General features: G+C 45.6%; 1 protein-coding gene across 1 annotated transcript; it reads left to right on the plus strand.

The window, feature by feature from the left end:
• The first annotated feature begins 2,728 nt into the window (after positions 1-2,728).
• On the plus strand, positions 2,729-6,419 carry LOC115898641 (melanoma-associated antigen C1-like). The gene is made up of 2 exons (XM_030933661.1): positions 2,729-2,732; positions 3,068-6,419. Exons 1-2 carry the CDS (start codon positions 2,729-2,731, stop codon positions 5,995-5,997), a joined length of 2,934 nt encoding a protein of 977 aa, XP_030789521.1. The 3' UTR covers positions 5,998-6,419.
• Positions 6,420-17,629: the final 11,210 nt, after the last annotated feature.

The raw sequence follows: 17,629 nt of genomic DNA on the forward strand, positions 1-17,629 counted from the left end.
GCTTAGGGAGTGAGCAGGAAGGGTTGGAGCGCATCCTGGAGGTGGGAAGGAAGGGATGGAAAGGAGGCTGACAAGTGGGGGTTGGTTGCTCCTCTGAGAGGAGGCCCCGCCCCCACGCTAGCCCTGCTGTCAATCCTGATCATCTCCGGCAGGGTTCCCGGATGTACTTTCCGGCATCCATCTTGGGAGGCTGAAGAACCTGAGGCATTTTGTGACGAGGCTCGTCTCAGGTCAGCGGAGGGAAGAGCCTTAGACCTATCCAGTCTTCAAGGTGAGGGCCCCGAGGGAGAACTGAGGGACACCCCCCACCACAGAGAGAAGCCGGCCCGGCTTGCTGTACGCCTGCCGTGGGACTTGTAGTTCCCGGAAAGGAAGATGGTAGCCGAGGGCTGAGGGACGGGTCGTCACGTCAGAGGAAGGGAGGAGGTGCCGGCGCTCTAGGGAATAAATAGGAAGACATTGAGGAGGACCGGGGGAACCCCCACCTCAGAGGACGGATTCCCGGAGATTCCCACCCTGCTCCTCAAATCAGCCCTCCTAGAGCGCCCCAGTCGGCTCAGGCTGAGCAGCCGCCCTCTCGTTGCTGGGTGAGGGGTGTAGGGGACGGGGACGGGGAGGCCTTGTTCTGGGGTCCCCTGGCAAGTCAGCATGGGGAGCTGCCTCCAGCTGGCAGAGGGAAGACTCCCGGGCCCTGCTGGGGACAAGAGTGAGGCCTGAGGGGTCACATTGAGAGGTGATAACGTGCTATCAGCCCTCGCTCTTGGTGACTCCTCAGCCTCGGCCTCTGCGACCGCTCTGGCAGTGCTTGAGGATCCCTTTAGCCCACCACGGCACTGTAGGAGCCCCTCTCTGGGCTGGTGGAGGCCGGAGCCGCCTGCCTCTGCTTGTGGGGAGGTGTGGAGGGAGAGGTGTGGGCAGGAACCGGGGCTGCTCGCTTGCGGGCCAGCTGGAGTTCTGGCGGGCACGGGGGCGGCTCGGCGGGCCGCAGAAGGAGGGACCAGCCGGCGCTTCCGGCCCAGGGCAGTGAGGGGCTTAACACCCTGGCCAGCAGCTGCAGAGGGTGCAGGCAGGCCGGCACTGAGCTTGAGTTCTCGCGGGGCCTCAGCTGCCTCCCCGTGGGGCAGGGCTCGGGACCTGAAGCCTGCCATGTTGGAGCCCCCCCTCCATGGTGGGATCCCCCGTGACCCGAGCCTCCCAGACGGGCATGGCCCCCCCGCTCCATGGCACCGGGTACCATTGACTGCCCAAGGGCTGAGGATTGCAGGTGCGGCTCAGGACTGGCGGGCAGCTCCACCTGCAGGCCCCGTGCAGGATCCATTAGGTGAACCCAGCTGGAATCCTGAGTCTAGTGGGGACTTTATGTCCTTTAGAAATTTTATGTCTAGCTATGGTATTGTAAATACACCAATCAGCACTCTGTGTCTAGCTCAGGGTTTGTAAATACACGAATTTGTACTCTGTATCTAGCTAACCTTGTGGGGACTTGGAGAACTTTTCTGTCTAGCACTCTGTGTCTAGCTCAAGGATCGTAAATGTACCAATCAGCACTCTGTCGAAAATGGACCAATGAGCTCTCGGTAAAATAGACCTATCAGCTCTCTGTAAAATGGACCAATCAGCGGGATGTGGGTGGGGACAGATAAGGGAAGGAAAGCAGGCCGCCCAAGCCAGCAGTGGCAAAGTGCTGGGGTGCCCTTCCACACTGTGGAAGCTTTAGTCTTTCGTTCTTTACAATAAGTCTTGCTGCTGCGCACTCTTTGGGTCCACGCCGCCTTTAAGAGCTGTAACACTCACCACGAAGGTCTGCAGCTTCACTCCTGAGGCCAGCCAGACCACGAAGCCCCCCGGAAGAAGGAACAACTACAGATGCGCCGCCTTTAAGAGCTGTAATACTCACTGAGAAGGTGTGCAGCTTCACTCCTGACAGCGAGACCACAAACCCACCAGAAGGAAGAAGCTCCAGACACATCTGAATGTCTGAAGGAACAAACTCCAGACACACCATCTTTAAGAACTGTAACACCACGAGGGTCCGCGGCTTCATTCTTGAAGTCAGTGAGACCAAGAACCCACCAATTCCGGACGCAACGTGTGCCTCAGAACAGACGTGAGGCCACCCAGACCGCCCCCATGGTAGAGTGCTGGGAGGTGGCTGCCACCTCATTACCCCCCACTGCTCTCAGCGCTGTGGAGTTGGCCCTGAGGTTTTGCCTCGGGCCAGCAGAGTGGTGGGGGCCTGGCCCTGTCTGAGAACATGTGACAATGCTTATTGAATTCTGAGGGGGCCATGAACCTCAGAACTGTGGGACTCTGGGAGTCTGGCCAGCCCCAGCTGCCATCATAACTGGAGGGTCTCCTTCACTTCCTCTTGCAGGTGCTCCAGGAATCAGGAGTTGAAGACCTGGGTGTGAGGGACACATACATCCTAAAAGCACCACAGCAGAGGAGGCCCAGGCACTGCCAGGAGTCAAGGTGAGTGCACAGCCTGACTCTGTACCAAGGGCCCTACCCCCAGAAACAGGGCAGACTTGGCAGCACCCAGCCTGTAGCCACCCACTGTCATTCCTGGTGCCTCAGACCCTGCCTGCCAGCTGTGCCCTGAGGTGCTTTCTCATCGTCCTACAGGTTCCCAGGAGGCAAAGACCCTAGGAAGACAGGCGACCTGTGAGGCCCTAGAGCACCACCGTAAGAGAAGAAGAGCTGTAAGCCGGCCTTTATCAGAGCCATCATGGGTGAGTTTCTCAGCTGAGGCCACTGGCACTGTCCCTCTCTCCCTCAGTCCTGTGGGATCCCATCATACCCATTCGTGCTCACACTTTTACCTGCTGCTCCTGAACAATATTCATCGTGCCTCTCTTTCCAAACCTTCCATGCCCCAGCTTTGAGCAAGGCTTCCAGAAGCCAAATTTCATACTGGAGTTGGTAGATGCAGAGGATCCTCCAGAGGAGGGAGAGGAGGAAGCCTCCTCCATTTTCTCTTCCTCTTTCCACTTTTTATTCCCCTCCTCCTCTGCCTCCTCTTCTTCCTTCTCATCCTCATCCTCTTCTCTGATTCTGTGTTCTCCAGGGGACAAGGAGATGCCTGCTGCTGGGATGCCGCGTCTTCTCCAGAGTTCCGCTGAGAGTCGTCAGAGTCATCCTGAGTGGGAGGACTCCCCGGGTCTTCTCCAGAGTACTCCTGAGGGGAAAGACTCCCAGTCTCCTCTCCAGAATCCTCAGAGTCCTCCTGAGGGCGAGGACTCCCTGTCTCCTCTCCAGATTTCTCAGAGCCCTCCTGAGGGTGAGGACGTCCAGTCTCCTCTCCAGATTTCTCAGAGCGCTCCAGAGGGTGAGGACGTCCAGTCTCCTCTCCAGAATCCTGCGAGCTCCTTGTTCTCCTCCACTTTACTGAGTCTTTTCCAGAGTTCCCCTGAGAGTTCTGAAAGTTCTTTTGAGGGTTTTCCCCAGTCTCCTCCCCAGTTTCCTGTGAGCTCCTCCTTCTCATCCACTTTACTGTGTGTTTTTCAGAGTTCCCCTGAGAGTTCTGAAAGTCCTTTTGAGGGTTTTCCCCAGTCTCCTCCCCAGTTTCCTGTGAGCTCCTCCTTCTCATCCACTTTACTGTGTGTTTTCCAGAGTTCCCCTGAGAGTTCTCAAAGTACTTTTGAGGGTTTTCCCCAGTCTCCTCCCCAGTTTCCTGTGAGCTCCTCCTTCTCATCCACTTTACTGTGTGTTTTCCAGAGTTCCCCTGAGAGTTCTCAAAGTACTTTTGAGGGTTTTCCCCAGTCTCCTCTCCAGATTCCTGTGAGCTCCTCCTCCTCCCCTTTACTGAGTGTTTTCCAGAGTTCCCCTGAGAGTTCTCAAAGTACTTTTGAGGGTTTTCCCCAGTCTCCTCTCCAGATTCCTGTGAGCTCCTCCTTCTCCTCCCCTTTACTAAGTGTTTTCCAGAGTTCCCCTGAGAGTTCTCAAAGTACTTTTGAGGGTTTTCCCCAGTCTCCTCTCCAGATTCCTGGGAGCTCCTCCTTCTCCTTCCCTTTACTGAGTGTTTTCCAGAGTTCCCCTGAGAGTTCTCCAAGTACTTTTGAGGGTTTTCCCCAGTATGCTCTCGAGATTCCTCAGAGTCCTGCCGAGGGAGACAACTCTCAGTCCCCTCTCCAGATTCCTCAGAGTCCTCCTGAGTGGGAGGACTCCCAGTCTCCGTTCCAGAGTCCTCCTGAGTGGGAGAATACCCTTTCTCCTCTCCTGATTCCTCAGAATCCTCCTGAGTGGGAGGACTCTCTGTCTCGTCTCCAGATTCATACGTGTCCTCCTGATGGGGAGGACTTCCAGTCTCCTCTCCATATTCCTCAGACTCCTCCTGAGTGGGAGGACTCCCTGTCTCCTCTCCATTTTCCTTATAGGCCTCCTCAGGGGGAGGACTTCCAGTCTTCTCTCCAGAGTCCTATAAGCATCTGCTCCTCCTCCACTTCATTTATCCTTCCCCAGAGTTTCTCTGAGAGTCCTCAGAGCCCTTCTGAGGGGCCTGCCCAGTCTCCTCTCTATAGTCCTCAGAGCCTTCCTGAGGGGATGGACTCCCAGTCTCCTGTCCAGAGTCCTCAGAGTCCTCCTGAGGGGGAGGATTCCCTGTCTCCTCTCTACATTCCTCAGAGTCCTCTCGAGTGGGAGGTCTCCTTGTCTCCTCTCCGCTTTCCTCACAGCCCTCCTCAGGGGGAGGACTCCCAGTCTTCTCTCCAGAGTCCTGTGATTATCTGTTCCTCCTCCACTTCACTGAGTCTTCCCCAGGATTTCCCTGAGAGACCTCAGAGACCCCCTGAGGGGCCTGCTCAGTCTCCTCTCCAGAAACCTCTCAGCTCCTTCTCCTACACTTTAGCGAGTCTTCTGCAGAGTCCCCATGAGAGTCCTCAGAGTCCATCTGAGGGGCCTGCCCAGGCTCCACTCCAGAGACCTGTCAGCTCCTTCTCGTCCACTTCATTGAGTCTTTCCCAGAGTTCTCCTGAGAGTCCTGAGAGTCCTCCTGAGGGACCTGTGCAGCCTCCTCTCCAGAGTTCTGTGAGCTGCCCCTTCTCCTCCACTTCATTGAGTCTTTCCCAGAGTTCCCCTGAGAGTCCTCAGAGTCCTCCTGAGGGGCCTGCCCAGTCTCCTCTCCAGAGTGCTGTGAGCTCCTCCTCCTCCTCCACTTCCTTGAGCCCATTCAGTGAACAGTCCAGCAGTCCAGTAGATGAAGATACAAGCACCTCAGACACCTTGCTAGAGAGCGAGTCCTTGACAGACAGTGAGTCCTTGATAGAGAGTGAGCCCTTGTTCACTTATACACTGGATGAAAAGGTGGACGAGTTGGTGCGGTTTCTTCTCCTCAAATATCAAGCGAAGCAGCCTGTCACAAAGGCAGAGATGGTGACGAATGTCATCAGCAGGTACAGGGGCTACTTTCCTATGATCTTCAGGAAAGCCCGTGAGTTCATAGAGATTCTTTTTGGCATTTCCCTGAGAGAAGTGGACCCTGACGATTCCTACATCTTTGTAAACACATTAGAGCTCAGCTGTGAGGGGAGTCTGAGTGATGAGCAGGGCATGCCCCCGAACCGCCTCCTGATTCTTATTCTGAGTATCATCTTCATGAAGGGCACCTGTGCCTCTGAGGAGGTCATCTGGGATGTGCTGAGTGGAATAGGGGTGCGTGCTGGGAGGGAGCACTTTATCTTTGGGGAGCCCAGGGAGCTCCTCACTAAAGTTTGGGTGCAGGAACGTTACCTAGAGTACCGGGAGGTGCCCAACACTGCTCCTCCACGTTACGAATTCCTTTGGGGCCCAAGAGCTCATTCAGAAATCAGTAAGAGGAAAGTAGTCGAGTTTTTGGCCATGCTCAACAATACCGTCCCTATTTCCTTTCCACCCTCGTACAAGGATGCTTTGAAAGATGTGGAAGAGAGAGCCCAGGCCATAATTGACACCACAGATGACTCCCCTGCCACAGACAGTGCAAGCCCCAGTGTCGTGTCCCCCAGCTTCTCTTCTGAGTGAAGTCGGTAGATTCTTCCCTCTGAGTTTGAAGAGGGCAGTCGAGTTTCTTCGTGGTGGAGGGCCCGGGTGAGGCTGGGGAGAACACAGTGCTGTTTGCACTTCTGTTCCATAGGGGCAGTTGCGGGATTTACCTGTTTTCCTTTTGGGTATTTTTCAGATGCTTTTCCTATTAATGACAGGTTTAAATAGCTTCAGGATCTCAGTTTACGAATATTAGTCACACGTGTATTGCTGTTTATCTGGTTTAAGAGTAACAGTTTGATATTTTGTAAAAACAAACACACACACAAACACACCATATTGGGAAAACCTGCCTCATTTTGTGATGTGTCACAGGTGAATGTGGTATTGCTGTAGGAATTTTCTTGACACTGTGAAGGAACTCTGCAGTTAAATAGTGCAACAAAGTAAAGGATTGTTAATATTTGCATTTCCTCAGGCCCTGTAGTCTGTTGTTCTTGAAAAATAAAGATACATACCTGGTTTCCTTGAGTTATGTAAGAAGGTAGCCGAAAGTAAATTGTAAGAAATAAAAATACCAGTGACTCGTTTATTTGATGACCATTATATCCGCATTTGCTCATAGAAGTTACCGTTAGTAGTGAGGTTACTATTAAAAGCAAGACTTATCCCTACCCCTAAAACGGTAGCGTGTAGCCACAGACGCCATAACAGGTATGTGGTAAGATTTTCTCTACAATCTAAAGAGTAAGTTTCAAAAGGAGTGGGGAGGTGAGACTCCAGATGGAGGCTTTGAGTAAAATGTAACAAAAGTGTCAGTGCTCATTTATTTGATGACCATTATATCAGCATTTGCTCATAGAAATTACTGTTAGTAGTGAAGTTACTATTAAAAGCAAGACTTATCCCTACCCCTAAAACGGTAGAGTGTAGGTACACAAGCCATTTCAGGAATGTGGTGAGGTTTTTTCTACAATCTAAAGAGTAAGTTTCAAAAGGAGTGGGGAGGTGAGACTCCAGATGGAGGCTTTGAGTAAAAGGGCCCTGAGTTAAGGCAGTTTTGGGCTTTGGGAAACTGCAGGTGCTTCTGTGGGAGCTGATTGTTATGAAGCCGGGTGGGGGCAGGGCCCAGACTCAGAAGCTGAGAGAAAAGCATGGAATGGAAAACTACTTGAGCAGTTCCCTCTGGGTTGAGGATGTAGCAGAGAGGAGTCTCCACATGGGGAAGTCATGGAAGGTGTCCTGCAGCTCTGTCACTGAGGAGCTTGAACACAGTGCAAGGACTAGGTGATTGATCCCCATCATCTGCAAGGGTTTCCTGAGAAATGTGGTGATCATTCCTTGATGTGGTGCTCAGAAGCCTCGAGGCTGGCACTCATTTGCCAGGCCTGGGAGAGCCCAAGCCCATTCCATTGACAGGACTTTTATTTTGGTTCTTTTGAAGGTAATGTGGACAAGTCTAAGCAATGTGTAGATTTTTAGGGGAGCTTAAATAAAACTAGTGTTTTGGATGGATGATCAGTGGGAAAGGCGAAAAGGAGTTGGTCCTTAACGCAAAATCTATAGTCATTGAGTTGCATTCAGCTGTGAAACCCTCTCCTTACCTGAATGATACAATATATCCTTTTAGAAAGAAAATGTCCTCCTGAGTTATACTTATGAAGCCAAACTTTTGGTTCAGTTCATATTCTATGACATATTCAGCTAGATGTTCTGTGAGTCGTTTTGCATAACAAAAAGAAGAGCTGAATTTTTCTCAAAAGACAGTGGTAGACTTTGGGGTTGTAATCATATTGATGACAACTGCCCTTTATTAAAATTCCAAGGTGTACCAAGCTCTCTGGCAGGTGTTTTGCCCACAGTGTATACATTCCAGCAATTGTACAGAAGAGGGATTACCAAGCCCATTTTACAGACGAAAAAGCTGAGGTTTATAGCTCATGACAAATACCCCACGATCACATGATGATCACATGATTAGAAAGTGACTGGGCTGTGTAAAAGTGTTCCTATTTCTCCACATCCTCTCCAAACCTGTTGTTTCCTGACTTCTTAATGATTGCCATTCTAACTGGTGTGAGATGGTATCTCATTGTGGTTTTGATTTGCATTTCTCTGATGGCGAGAGATGATGAGCATTTTTTCATGTGTCTGTTGGCTGTATCAATGTCTTCTTTTGAGAAATGTCTGTTCATATCCTTTCCCCACTTTTTGATGGGGTTGTTTGTTTTTTTCTTGTATATTTGTTTGAGTTCTTTGTAGATTCTGGATATTAGCCCTTTGTCAGATGAGTAGGTTGCAAAAATTTTCTCCCATTCTGTAGGTTGCCTGTTCACTCTGATGGTAGTTTCTTTTGCTGTGCAAAAGCTCTTTAGTTTAATGAGATCCCATTTGTCAATTTTGGCTTTTGCTGCCATTGCTTTTGGTGTTTTAGACATGAAGTCCTTGCCCATGCCTATGTCCTGAATGGTATTACCTAGATTTTCTTCTAGGGTTTTTATGGTATTAGGTCTAACATTTAAGTCTCTAATCAATCTTGAATTAATCTTCGTATAAGGGGCAAGGAAAGGATCCAGTTTCAGCTTTCTACTTATAGCTAGCCAATTTTCCCAGCACCATTTATTACTGTTGGTGGGATTGTAAACTAGTTCAACCATTATGGAAAACAGTATGGCAATTCCTCAAGGATCTAGAACTAGATGTACCATATGACCCAGGCATCCCACTACTGGGTATATACCCAAAGGATTATAAATTATTCTACTACAAAGACGCATGCACACGTATGTTTATTGCGGCACTATTCACAATAGCAAAGACTTGGAATCAACCCAAATGTCCATCTGTGACAGACTGGATTAAGAAAATGTGGCACATATACACCATGGAATACTATGCAGCCATAAAAAAGGATGAGTTTGCGTCCTTTGTAGGGATATGGATGCAGTTGGAAACCATCATTCTTAGCAAACTATCACAAGAAGAGAAAACCAAACACCGCATGTTCTCACTCATAGGTGGGAACTGAACAATGAGATCACTTGGTCTCGGGAAGGGGAACATCACACAGGGGCCTATCATGGGGAGGGGGGGAGGGAGGGATTGCATTGGGGAGTTATACATGATATAAATGATGAATTGATGGGTGCTGACGAGTTGATGGGTGCAGCACACCAACATGGCATAAGTATACATATGTAACAAACCTGCACGTTATGCACATGTACCCTAGAACTTAAAGTATAATTAAAAAAAAAAAAAAAAAAAAAGAAAGTGACTGGGCTGGCACTTGAGTTCTGAATTCATCGAGACCCACACTGCCCCACTCCTCTCAGCCTGAGCATAGCCTTCTTCCTGTTATGTCACTTCTCTTCACACTTCCTAATGTCTTTCAGATATAAGGCACACCCACCCCCAATATTTCAATGTAGGTTCTTTCTATTTTCCCTAAGTGTCGGCCAGTCTGAGAAATAAAGAGGAAGAGTACAAAGGGAGGAATTTTACATCTGGGCCACCAGGGGTGACGTCACATATCGGTAGGTCCGTGATGCCCACCTGAGCCACAAAACTAGCAAGTTTTTATTAGGGATTTCAAAAGAGAAGGGGGGTGTATGAGCAGGGAATAGGTCACAAAGATCACATGCTTCAAAGGGCAAAAAGGAGAACAAGGGTCAAATGCTTCTGAGGAAACAGGGCAAGGACAAAATTAGGAACTCCTGAGAAGGGTCTATGTTCAGCTGTGCACATAATTGTCTTGACAAACATCTTAACAGAAAGCAGGGTTCCAGAGCAGAGAACTGGTCTGACCTCAAATTTAACCAGGGTGGGTTTTTTTTTCCCCACCCTAGTAAGCCTGAGGGTATTGCAGGAGACCAGGGCGTATCTCAGTCCTTATTCCAACTGCATAGGACAGACACTCCCAGAGCAGCCATTTATAGACATCCCCCAAGGAATGCAGTTCTTTCCCAGAGTATTAAATATCAATATTCCTTGCTAGGAAAAGAATTTAGCGATATCTCTCCTACTTGCACTTTAGCGATATCTCTCCTACTTGCACATCCGTTTATAGGCTCTCAGCAAGAAGAAAAATATGGCTCTTTTTTCCCAACCCCACAGGCAGTCAGACCTTATGGTTGTCTTCCCTTGTTCCCTAAAATTGCTATTATTCTGTTCATTTTCAAGGTGCACTGATTTCATATTGTTCAAACACACATGTTTTACTATCAATTTGAACAGTTAATGCAATCATAACAGTGGCCCTGAGGTGATGTACATTCTCAGCTTATGAAGATAACAGGATTAATAGATTAAAGTAAGACAGGTGTAAGAAATTTTAAGAGTATTATTAGGGAAGTGATAAACGCCCATGAAATCTTCACAATTTATGTTCCTTTGCCATGGCTCCAGCCGGTCCCTCTGTTTGGGGTCCCTGACTTCCCGCAACATTCAGATAACATAAAAAAGAAACCTGTGACAAATATTTAGATAGGCCTAGAGAAGAAAGGTGACAATGAGAATCAATAAAATTCAGGAATGGTTTTAGGCTTTCTTTACTGAAATTCTTTCATTATGAGACCTAGGTTTCTTGAGAGCTGACTCTGTCTGGGTGCCAGTACTTTTGTCCAGCCCCAGGCCTTTCCCACATTACAGCACCCTCCATTTGATCTCCCCTGGGTGCTCTCTTGTGCAACTCTGGAAGCTGGTCTGCGGACTCACTTCTCACTGTGGTCTCACACTCTGAAACCTGTGCCCAGCCCTCAGTGCAAGAGCCCAGAGACATCTGCCCATCCCCTGACATAGAGCACTGTGTATCCCTGGAGAAGTTCCCTGAGTGATTCATCCCTCCCCCGGCTCCTCTGTGATAATGGCCCTTCAATGTGAATATTCATTTTGGATAGTGTCATTTCTATACCTAGGCTAGGTATCTTCAACACACTGCTAACGTATTTCCACATAGGCTGCAGAGTAAAATCTGATTTGCCACATAACACATGGGTTTTAGGGATGCAATCCTAAGGTCAGATACAGCCTATTTGAAATCTTCCTAATATTTGATACTTGTAGTATGATTTTAATGAGATGCATTATTTGAAACAGGGCACTGAACACAAACAGAGATGAATAAGCTTTTGTAGATGATCAAATACCAATCTGTCCTTCATAAACTTTGTGGATGAGGAAAGGCTATAGACATCCCCTTGTAAATGATCTACAAGAAGGTGAATTTCTAAGAAAACAAAACCATAATGAAATGTTGAAGACTGCCTAGGAGGTAACAAGGGTATTTGGGAGACATGCCAGCTCTGATGAGAAATAAACAATAGTTAAGCATCCTTCCACTGTCTCTTCTCTGTGTACCTGCCCCACTGGAAAATCTTGACTTGCAGTGAGCCACAGGCACATGTATAGCTGTTCAGGAATGTTCTGTCATATGGAGGGTAGCAGAGGCTCACAGGGCAGGTTATTTATCATACACCAAATATATGAGAGAATTCTCAGACTAAAGACATTATATAGGTTATTAAAAGGACAGTGCCAAGTGATATTGAGGAAGTAAGGTTGATCGTCTCTGTGAAGACTTATAGAATTGTTTTAAAACTGGATGTAATCCTGTATTTGAAACCACCAATCACCTCGTAGGTGCAAGAAAAAGCTGGAAGATTTCAAGGCTATGCAGACATTCCCAGAAACAATCCCAAGCAATGAAGAGACTTACTGTCATCAATTATAATAATTCCTTTTCATTGAGTACCGTAATAACATATGGGAGAGACTCCGAGTGCCCGTCTCTGTCTTGTCTAGCTCGCCTTCCTGGCTGGTTCATTCGTAGTTAGACAGAAGCCAGTGCATCTTTCCCATGCTTCCGTTTCTGTTCAGCACTTAACATCTGTTGTGATGTGGAGCTACAAGGTGTAAGCAGCTTGGATTCCTGGCTGAGGTGAAAGCCAGGACCCGCTGCGGATTAGCTTATTATACCATCACAGAGTACCACAAACTGGGTGACTTTAACAATAGAATTGTATTTTCTCACACTTCTGGAGGCTAAATATCTAAGATCAAGATGTTAGCCAGTTTGATTTCCTCCCTGGCCTCTACATGGTTTGCTAGTGGCAAGAATTCTGTGAATTCTTCCATGGTTGTTCCTCGGTCTGTGTGTTTGTATCTTAATCTGCTCTTCTTATGAGGACACCAGTCATACTGAATATGATCCTAACCATAAGAGCTCATTTTACCTTAGTTGCCTCTTCAAGGCTCTGTCTCCAAATACAGTCACATCCTGCAGTCCTGGGGTTTGAGACTTGGATATATGAACTTGGAAAGAGGGGTGCAATTCAGCCCATAACACCCTGCCAACTTCAATCCGAATTTATGTGCACAAAAATGAACTTGTGGTAAGCCATTGTACTTTCAGGGAATTTTTTCTGTTCCATCAGCTTACTGTTACTTAATGTGACTACTGGAGTGCTCCTCTTCCTTTTCCTAGGGTTACTTCAATATTTTACTTAAAAGTAAATAGTGCACGTATTTTTCTTACAAGAGTTCTAAAAATACATAGAAATTGCATTCTTTTCATTACAAAGTTCCTCCAAAACTCAGCCTCCTACTCAGAAGTTCGCACAAGTAACAATGGGGCCGTGTAAATTTTAAAATATGATTTTTGATTTCTGCCTTTCATAAACATTATATACACATATATGTACATATACACACACATGTGTAATGATATACTGATATGCATATAGATCTGCCACTTACCTTTGCCACTGTTATAGGTTCAATTGCCTGTTCCGCAAAATTCTACATTGTGGCATTGATTTGGAGATAGGATTATTTCAAAGACAATCATGTTAAAATGAGGTTATGAATGCTGGCCTTAATGGAAGTCGCTATAAAAAGGGGATATTTGTACATAGAGATATGAGTAGAGAGATGACAATGTGAGTAGACACGGAGGGAAGACAGCTCGGTACAAGGCACAGAGAGAAGCCTGGAAAACATCCCGTAATCACAGCCCTCATAAGGAACCAATCTTGTGTACACCTTGTTCTTGGGCTACCAGATTCCAAAACTGTGAGACAGTTAATTTCTGTTGTTTTGTCATCCAGGTTATGGTACTTTGCTATTGCAACCCTAACATGCCGTGATACTCACTTATTAAAATGTACCCAGCATCTTTCCATGACAGCACATAGAGATCTGCCTTACTTTGGCAACTTCCCCCAAGAATGCCAATTTATTTCTGTGCAATAACAAACTGAACCAACCTCCTCCTGATGAACACATATTTGCTTTTTCTTTGTGGCTAAAATGAATACAAATATAATCAACATATTTGAGCATAAATTCTGGGACAAATGCATAAAATTCCTTATAAGGAATACATATCAATGTGGAAGTTGAGGAGAAGTGAACAGGGTATGAATTATTTTATAACTTTTAAAATGTTACTGACTTTTTCTCTCAAAGATTTCACCAATTAATTTCCCTACACATGTGTTTATGTGGAAATGATTCATTTGTTGTCAAACATATTTTATCAGAATTTTAAACCTTATTCCAACATATGGCTGAAAACCCGAGGTGAGTTTGGGTTTGGTAATGACTTTTTTAGATGCATCACCAAAAGTTTGGTCAAACTCACAGTTGCAAACCCTAGTTGACCTTGAGTTTGGTGGTGACTTTTTGAGATGCAACACCAAAAGTGCCAACATCTAAGAAAAGAGATATAAATTGCACTTCATTAAAATTAACACCTTCTACTCTAAAGGACTCCTAAGAGAAAAGACAAGCCAGAGACTGGGGTAAATGTTCTGTGACACACATATCTGATAAAATAGATCTATTTAAATATGCACAAAATGCCGAAACCCAGTCATAAGAAAACAAACCCCAATTTAAAATGGACAAAAAATTCTAGGCAGTTACCCCATCAAAGGATATATACGAATATTAAGTAATCATAAACAACTATTCAATTTCTCTTATGGTGTTGCTCTGTGTCCCCACCGAAATCTCAACTCAAATTTTAATCCCCACATGTCGAGGAAGGCAGGTGATTGGATCATGGGGGCAGTTTCCCCCATGCTTTTCCCCTTGTAGTGAGTGAGTTCTCATGAGATCTGATGGTTTTATACGTATTTTGAAGTTCATCCTTCGTGTGTCTTCCTCCTGCCAGCTTTTACAAAAGGTACCTGCTTCCCCTTCACCTTCCGCCATGATCATAAGTTTCCTAAAGCCTCCCCCAGCCATGTGGAACTGGGAGTCAACTCAACCTCTTTTTTAAAATAAATTATTCCGTCTCAGGCATTTCTTTATAGCCGTGTGAAAACAGAATAATACAATGTCATATATGATTAGAGAATCACAAATTGAAACAACTAAGATACAACACTACAGACCCAGAAGAATGGCTGAAACCCAAAACACTGAACCAACAAATGTTCACACGTGTGTTGAGGAACAGGAACTTTCAATCCGTGTTAGTGGGACAGACCTGAAGGAATCGTGAAAGCCTTTTGCTAAGTGAAAGGAGAAAATATAAAAAGGCGACATAATATATGATTCCCATCACACGATATTCTGGAACAGGCAAGATGAATACACTAAAAATATTAGTGGTTTCCAAGGGCTGAGGGGTTGGAGTTGAGGAATACGGGATTGATCAATAGGTGGAGTACACAGGAGATTTAGGATGGTGAAACAATTCCGTATGATACTGCAATGATGAATACTTATACTTGCCATTTCACACTTATCAAAACCTATAGCATCCGCAGTGTTGAGTGAGTCCCGATGTAAACTGTGGACTTGAGTTAATAAATAGGTATCAATATAGATCCATCACTTGTAGCAAACATGCTATAATAATACAAATTGTAAATAATAGGAGACACTGTGTGTGTGTGTGTGTGTGTGTGTGTGTGTGTGTGTGTGTACGTGTGAGGCAGGGCAGGGAGAGTGGTGTAGATATGGGAAACTGTAATTTTGACAAAGTTTTCTCTCTGTATTTTTGGATTAGCAATGCTCTAAAAATGAAGCCTATTGTTTTTTTAAAACATGCAAATAATTTGAACAGACACAGTATCAAACAGTATATGCTTATTGGAAAGAGGCATGTAATGTCATTTGTCATTAGGGAGATGCAAACAAAAACCAAAGAAGATTCCAATACACACTTATTACAATGGTTAAAATCCAACTATCTAAAAATATCAAACATAAGAGAGGATATGGAACCACAGGAATTCTCATTCCTTGCTAGTTGTGATGAAAACTGATACAGCTGCACTGTTAAATCAGTATTTTCTGCACTTCTTCCTATGACATGGTGAAAGCTAAAACTATAGGAACTGAAAGCAGAATGTAGTTGCCAGGGCCTTTGCAGAAGTGCAGTGACTGACCTCAAATGGGATGCACGGGAGAATTTTAGGTTGATGAAACTGGTCATTATGATACTCGGGTGGTACATATGGGCCTCCATGCATTTGCCAAAATACATGTAACTTCACATAATAGTTGCATTTGATGTGTGGTTTGAATATTTTTCTGAACTTTTATCTTAGAAGTGCAGGTTTGTTACCTAGGTAAACTTTGTCATGGGGGTTTCTTGTACAGATTATTTCATCACCCATCTAATCCCAGTACCCATTCATTATTTTTCCTGATCCTCTCCCTCGTCCCACTCGCCACCCTTTGAAAGGACCCAGTGTGTGTTGTTCCCATCTATGTGTCCATGTGTTCTCCTCTCTAGCTCCCACTAATAAGTGAGAACATGTAGTATTTAGTTTTCTGTTACTGTGTTAGTTTGCTAAGAATAATGACCTCTAGCTCCATCCATTCCATGGATTGGGTTTTTTCTTCAGGTAGCAAAAACAAAGAAGCCTTTAACCTCATCTAGGTGAGAGATAATATTAACATCACACACAGCAGTAGTAATGGAGATTGAAAAATTGGAAGCATTTGGAATAAATTTTAGAGGTTGAAGGAAAAAAAGTTGCCATTGGATTGGATTGGGATAAGACAAAGGGAGAAATCAAGCACAAAAGTATAAATTGTGCCACCTTTGATGTTAACAAATATCACATGAAGACACACTTTGGTTTTTCCATTTTTTGACAGCCTTCATATGTATTTTGTAACCTCTCTTACACACACTCAAATGATTCTTATTCCCTGAAATCTGGGAATGCCCTCCCCTCCTTCAACCTGGTGCCCAACAATTCTACATTCATGGCACCTATGGTAAACCTCCACTGGCAGTGGCAGCATCTTCACTGAAGGCTGAATCTAAGTGAGAAATAGGAAGTGAAGGCGAGTCATTTGGGGTATGTTTGGAGAAGGGTTGTGTTCACTCCTTTAAAAGGCCCCTGACACTCCCCACTGATTCAATCCCACATTAGTCCCTCTCTCTTCTGGAAGAGAGACTTATTTCCAACACCAGGAGGTAAAAGGATAGGTTGCCATTTTCTTTTTACTATCCATAAGAAATGCTCCCTTCTTGGGACCTCAGAAGAAAAGCTCCATGAGGATAATTCCCAAGGACATGGAGCCAGAGCTGGAATTTACACACCAGTTGCCTCCCAGGCTGGGAGAAGAGCTTCCTTGTCTGTGGGTTTCCACCTTGAGCGCTGAGGTTTGATGATCCACCAATCCTGGCTATGAGCAGAGGCCAACTGCCCCTGGGACACGGAGACAAAGCTAAGGAAGGAAGTCAGCTCTTGAACTGCTGAGTTGCTCCTGACCATAGTGGGTGGACAGAACCCAAATCCTCAGGGAAATCTCTGGCAAAGCCACAAGTCAACCTTTTTTGGAATCTCAGGATTCATGAATCTTCCTGAGAATACTGTCAGGAGTAAGATCAGCTGAACAGAAGTATGTGGAGCTCTTATCCATGTGGAGAGGGAGATAGGCCTCTACTCCTATCATGTGAGCAATCTGGCACTGCCACTAAGTTAGTAAAGTGTTTGTGGACCTGGTCAGTTTGTCATCAACACAACAGCCGTTCATCATGACTTTCTGGAATAGAATTGCTCAGGTTATATTTCTTGAATCCCCAGAGTTCCAGTGGGCAGCAGGTGGACGGGTCAAGTAAGAGGGGGAATAAATCCATCATGGTCCCAGGTAGCCTTCCCCCAGTTACTATTGAGATCTAACTTCTACTCTCAAAAACCAAAGGCTTATGAAAGCAGCTAAGGCTCCTATGGCTGAGCCAAGGGGGTGAGAGGACGTGACATTTTCTCTGTTCCTCTTTGACTTATATCATCTCACTCCTCTTGTTACTGAAGTGACCATTGACCCCAGGATCTTTCAGTTCTTTCAACTCCAGCCTTACTGATGCTCTAATTTACTCATAATGGTGACTCACTAAAAGATAATCTATACAAAGACTTATTTATTTTTCTGTGCATTTCTGTGTTTTTGAAGTTTTTATAATAAACATTTTAAAAGTAGGTATTAAATATCCCTATAATGGCATATTTGGATAATACGAAAAAGGGTTCCACTTACATTAAATTTTTTATATGGATATTTAGTTGTTCCACTGATACTTATTCCAATAAGACAGTCTCCAGCTCTAAAGCTGCAACACTTTTTAATCAATTAAGCTTGCATTCATACATTTTGTTGGTTTTGTTTTTCAGGACTTTCCATTCAGTTCCATTGGTCTCTC

Source organism: Rhinopithecus roxellana, chromosome 7, assembly GCF_007565055.1.
Source record: "Rhinopithecus roxellana isolate Shanxi Qingling chromosome 7, ASM756505v1, whole genome shotgun sequence".
Lineage (NCBI taxonomy): Eukaryota > Metazoa > Chordata > Mammalia > Primates > Cercopithecidae > Rhinopithecus > Rhinopithecus roxellana.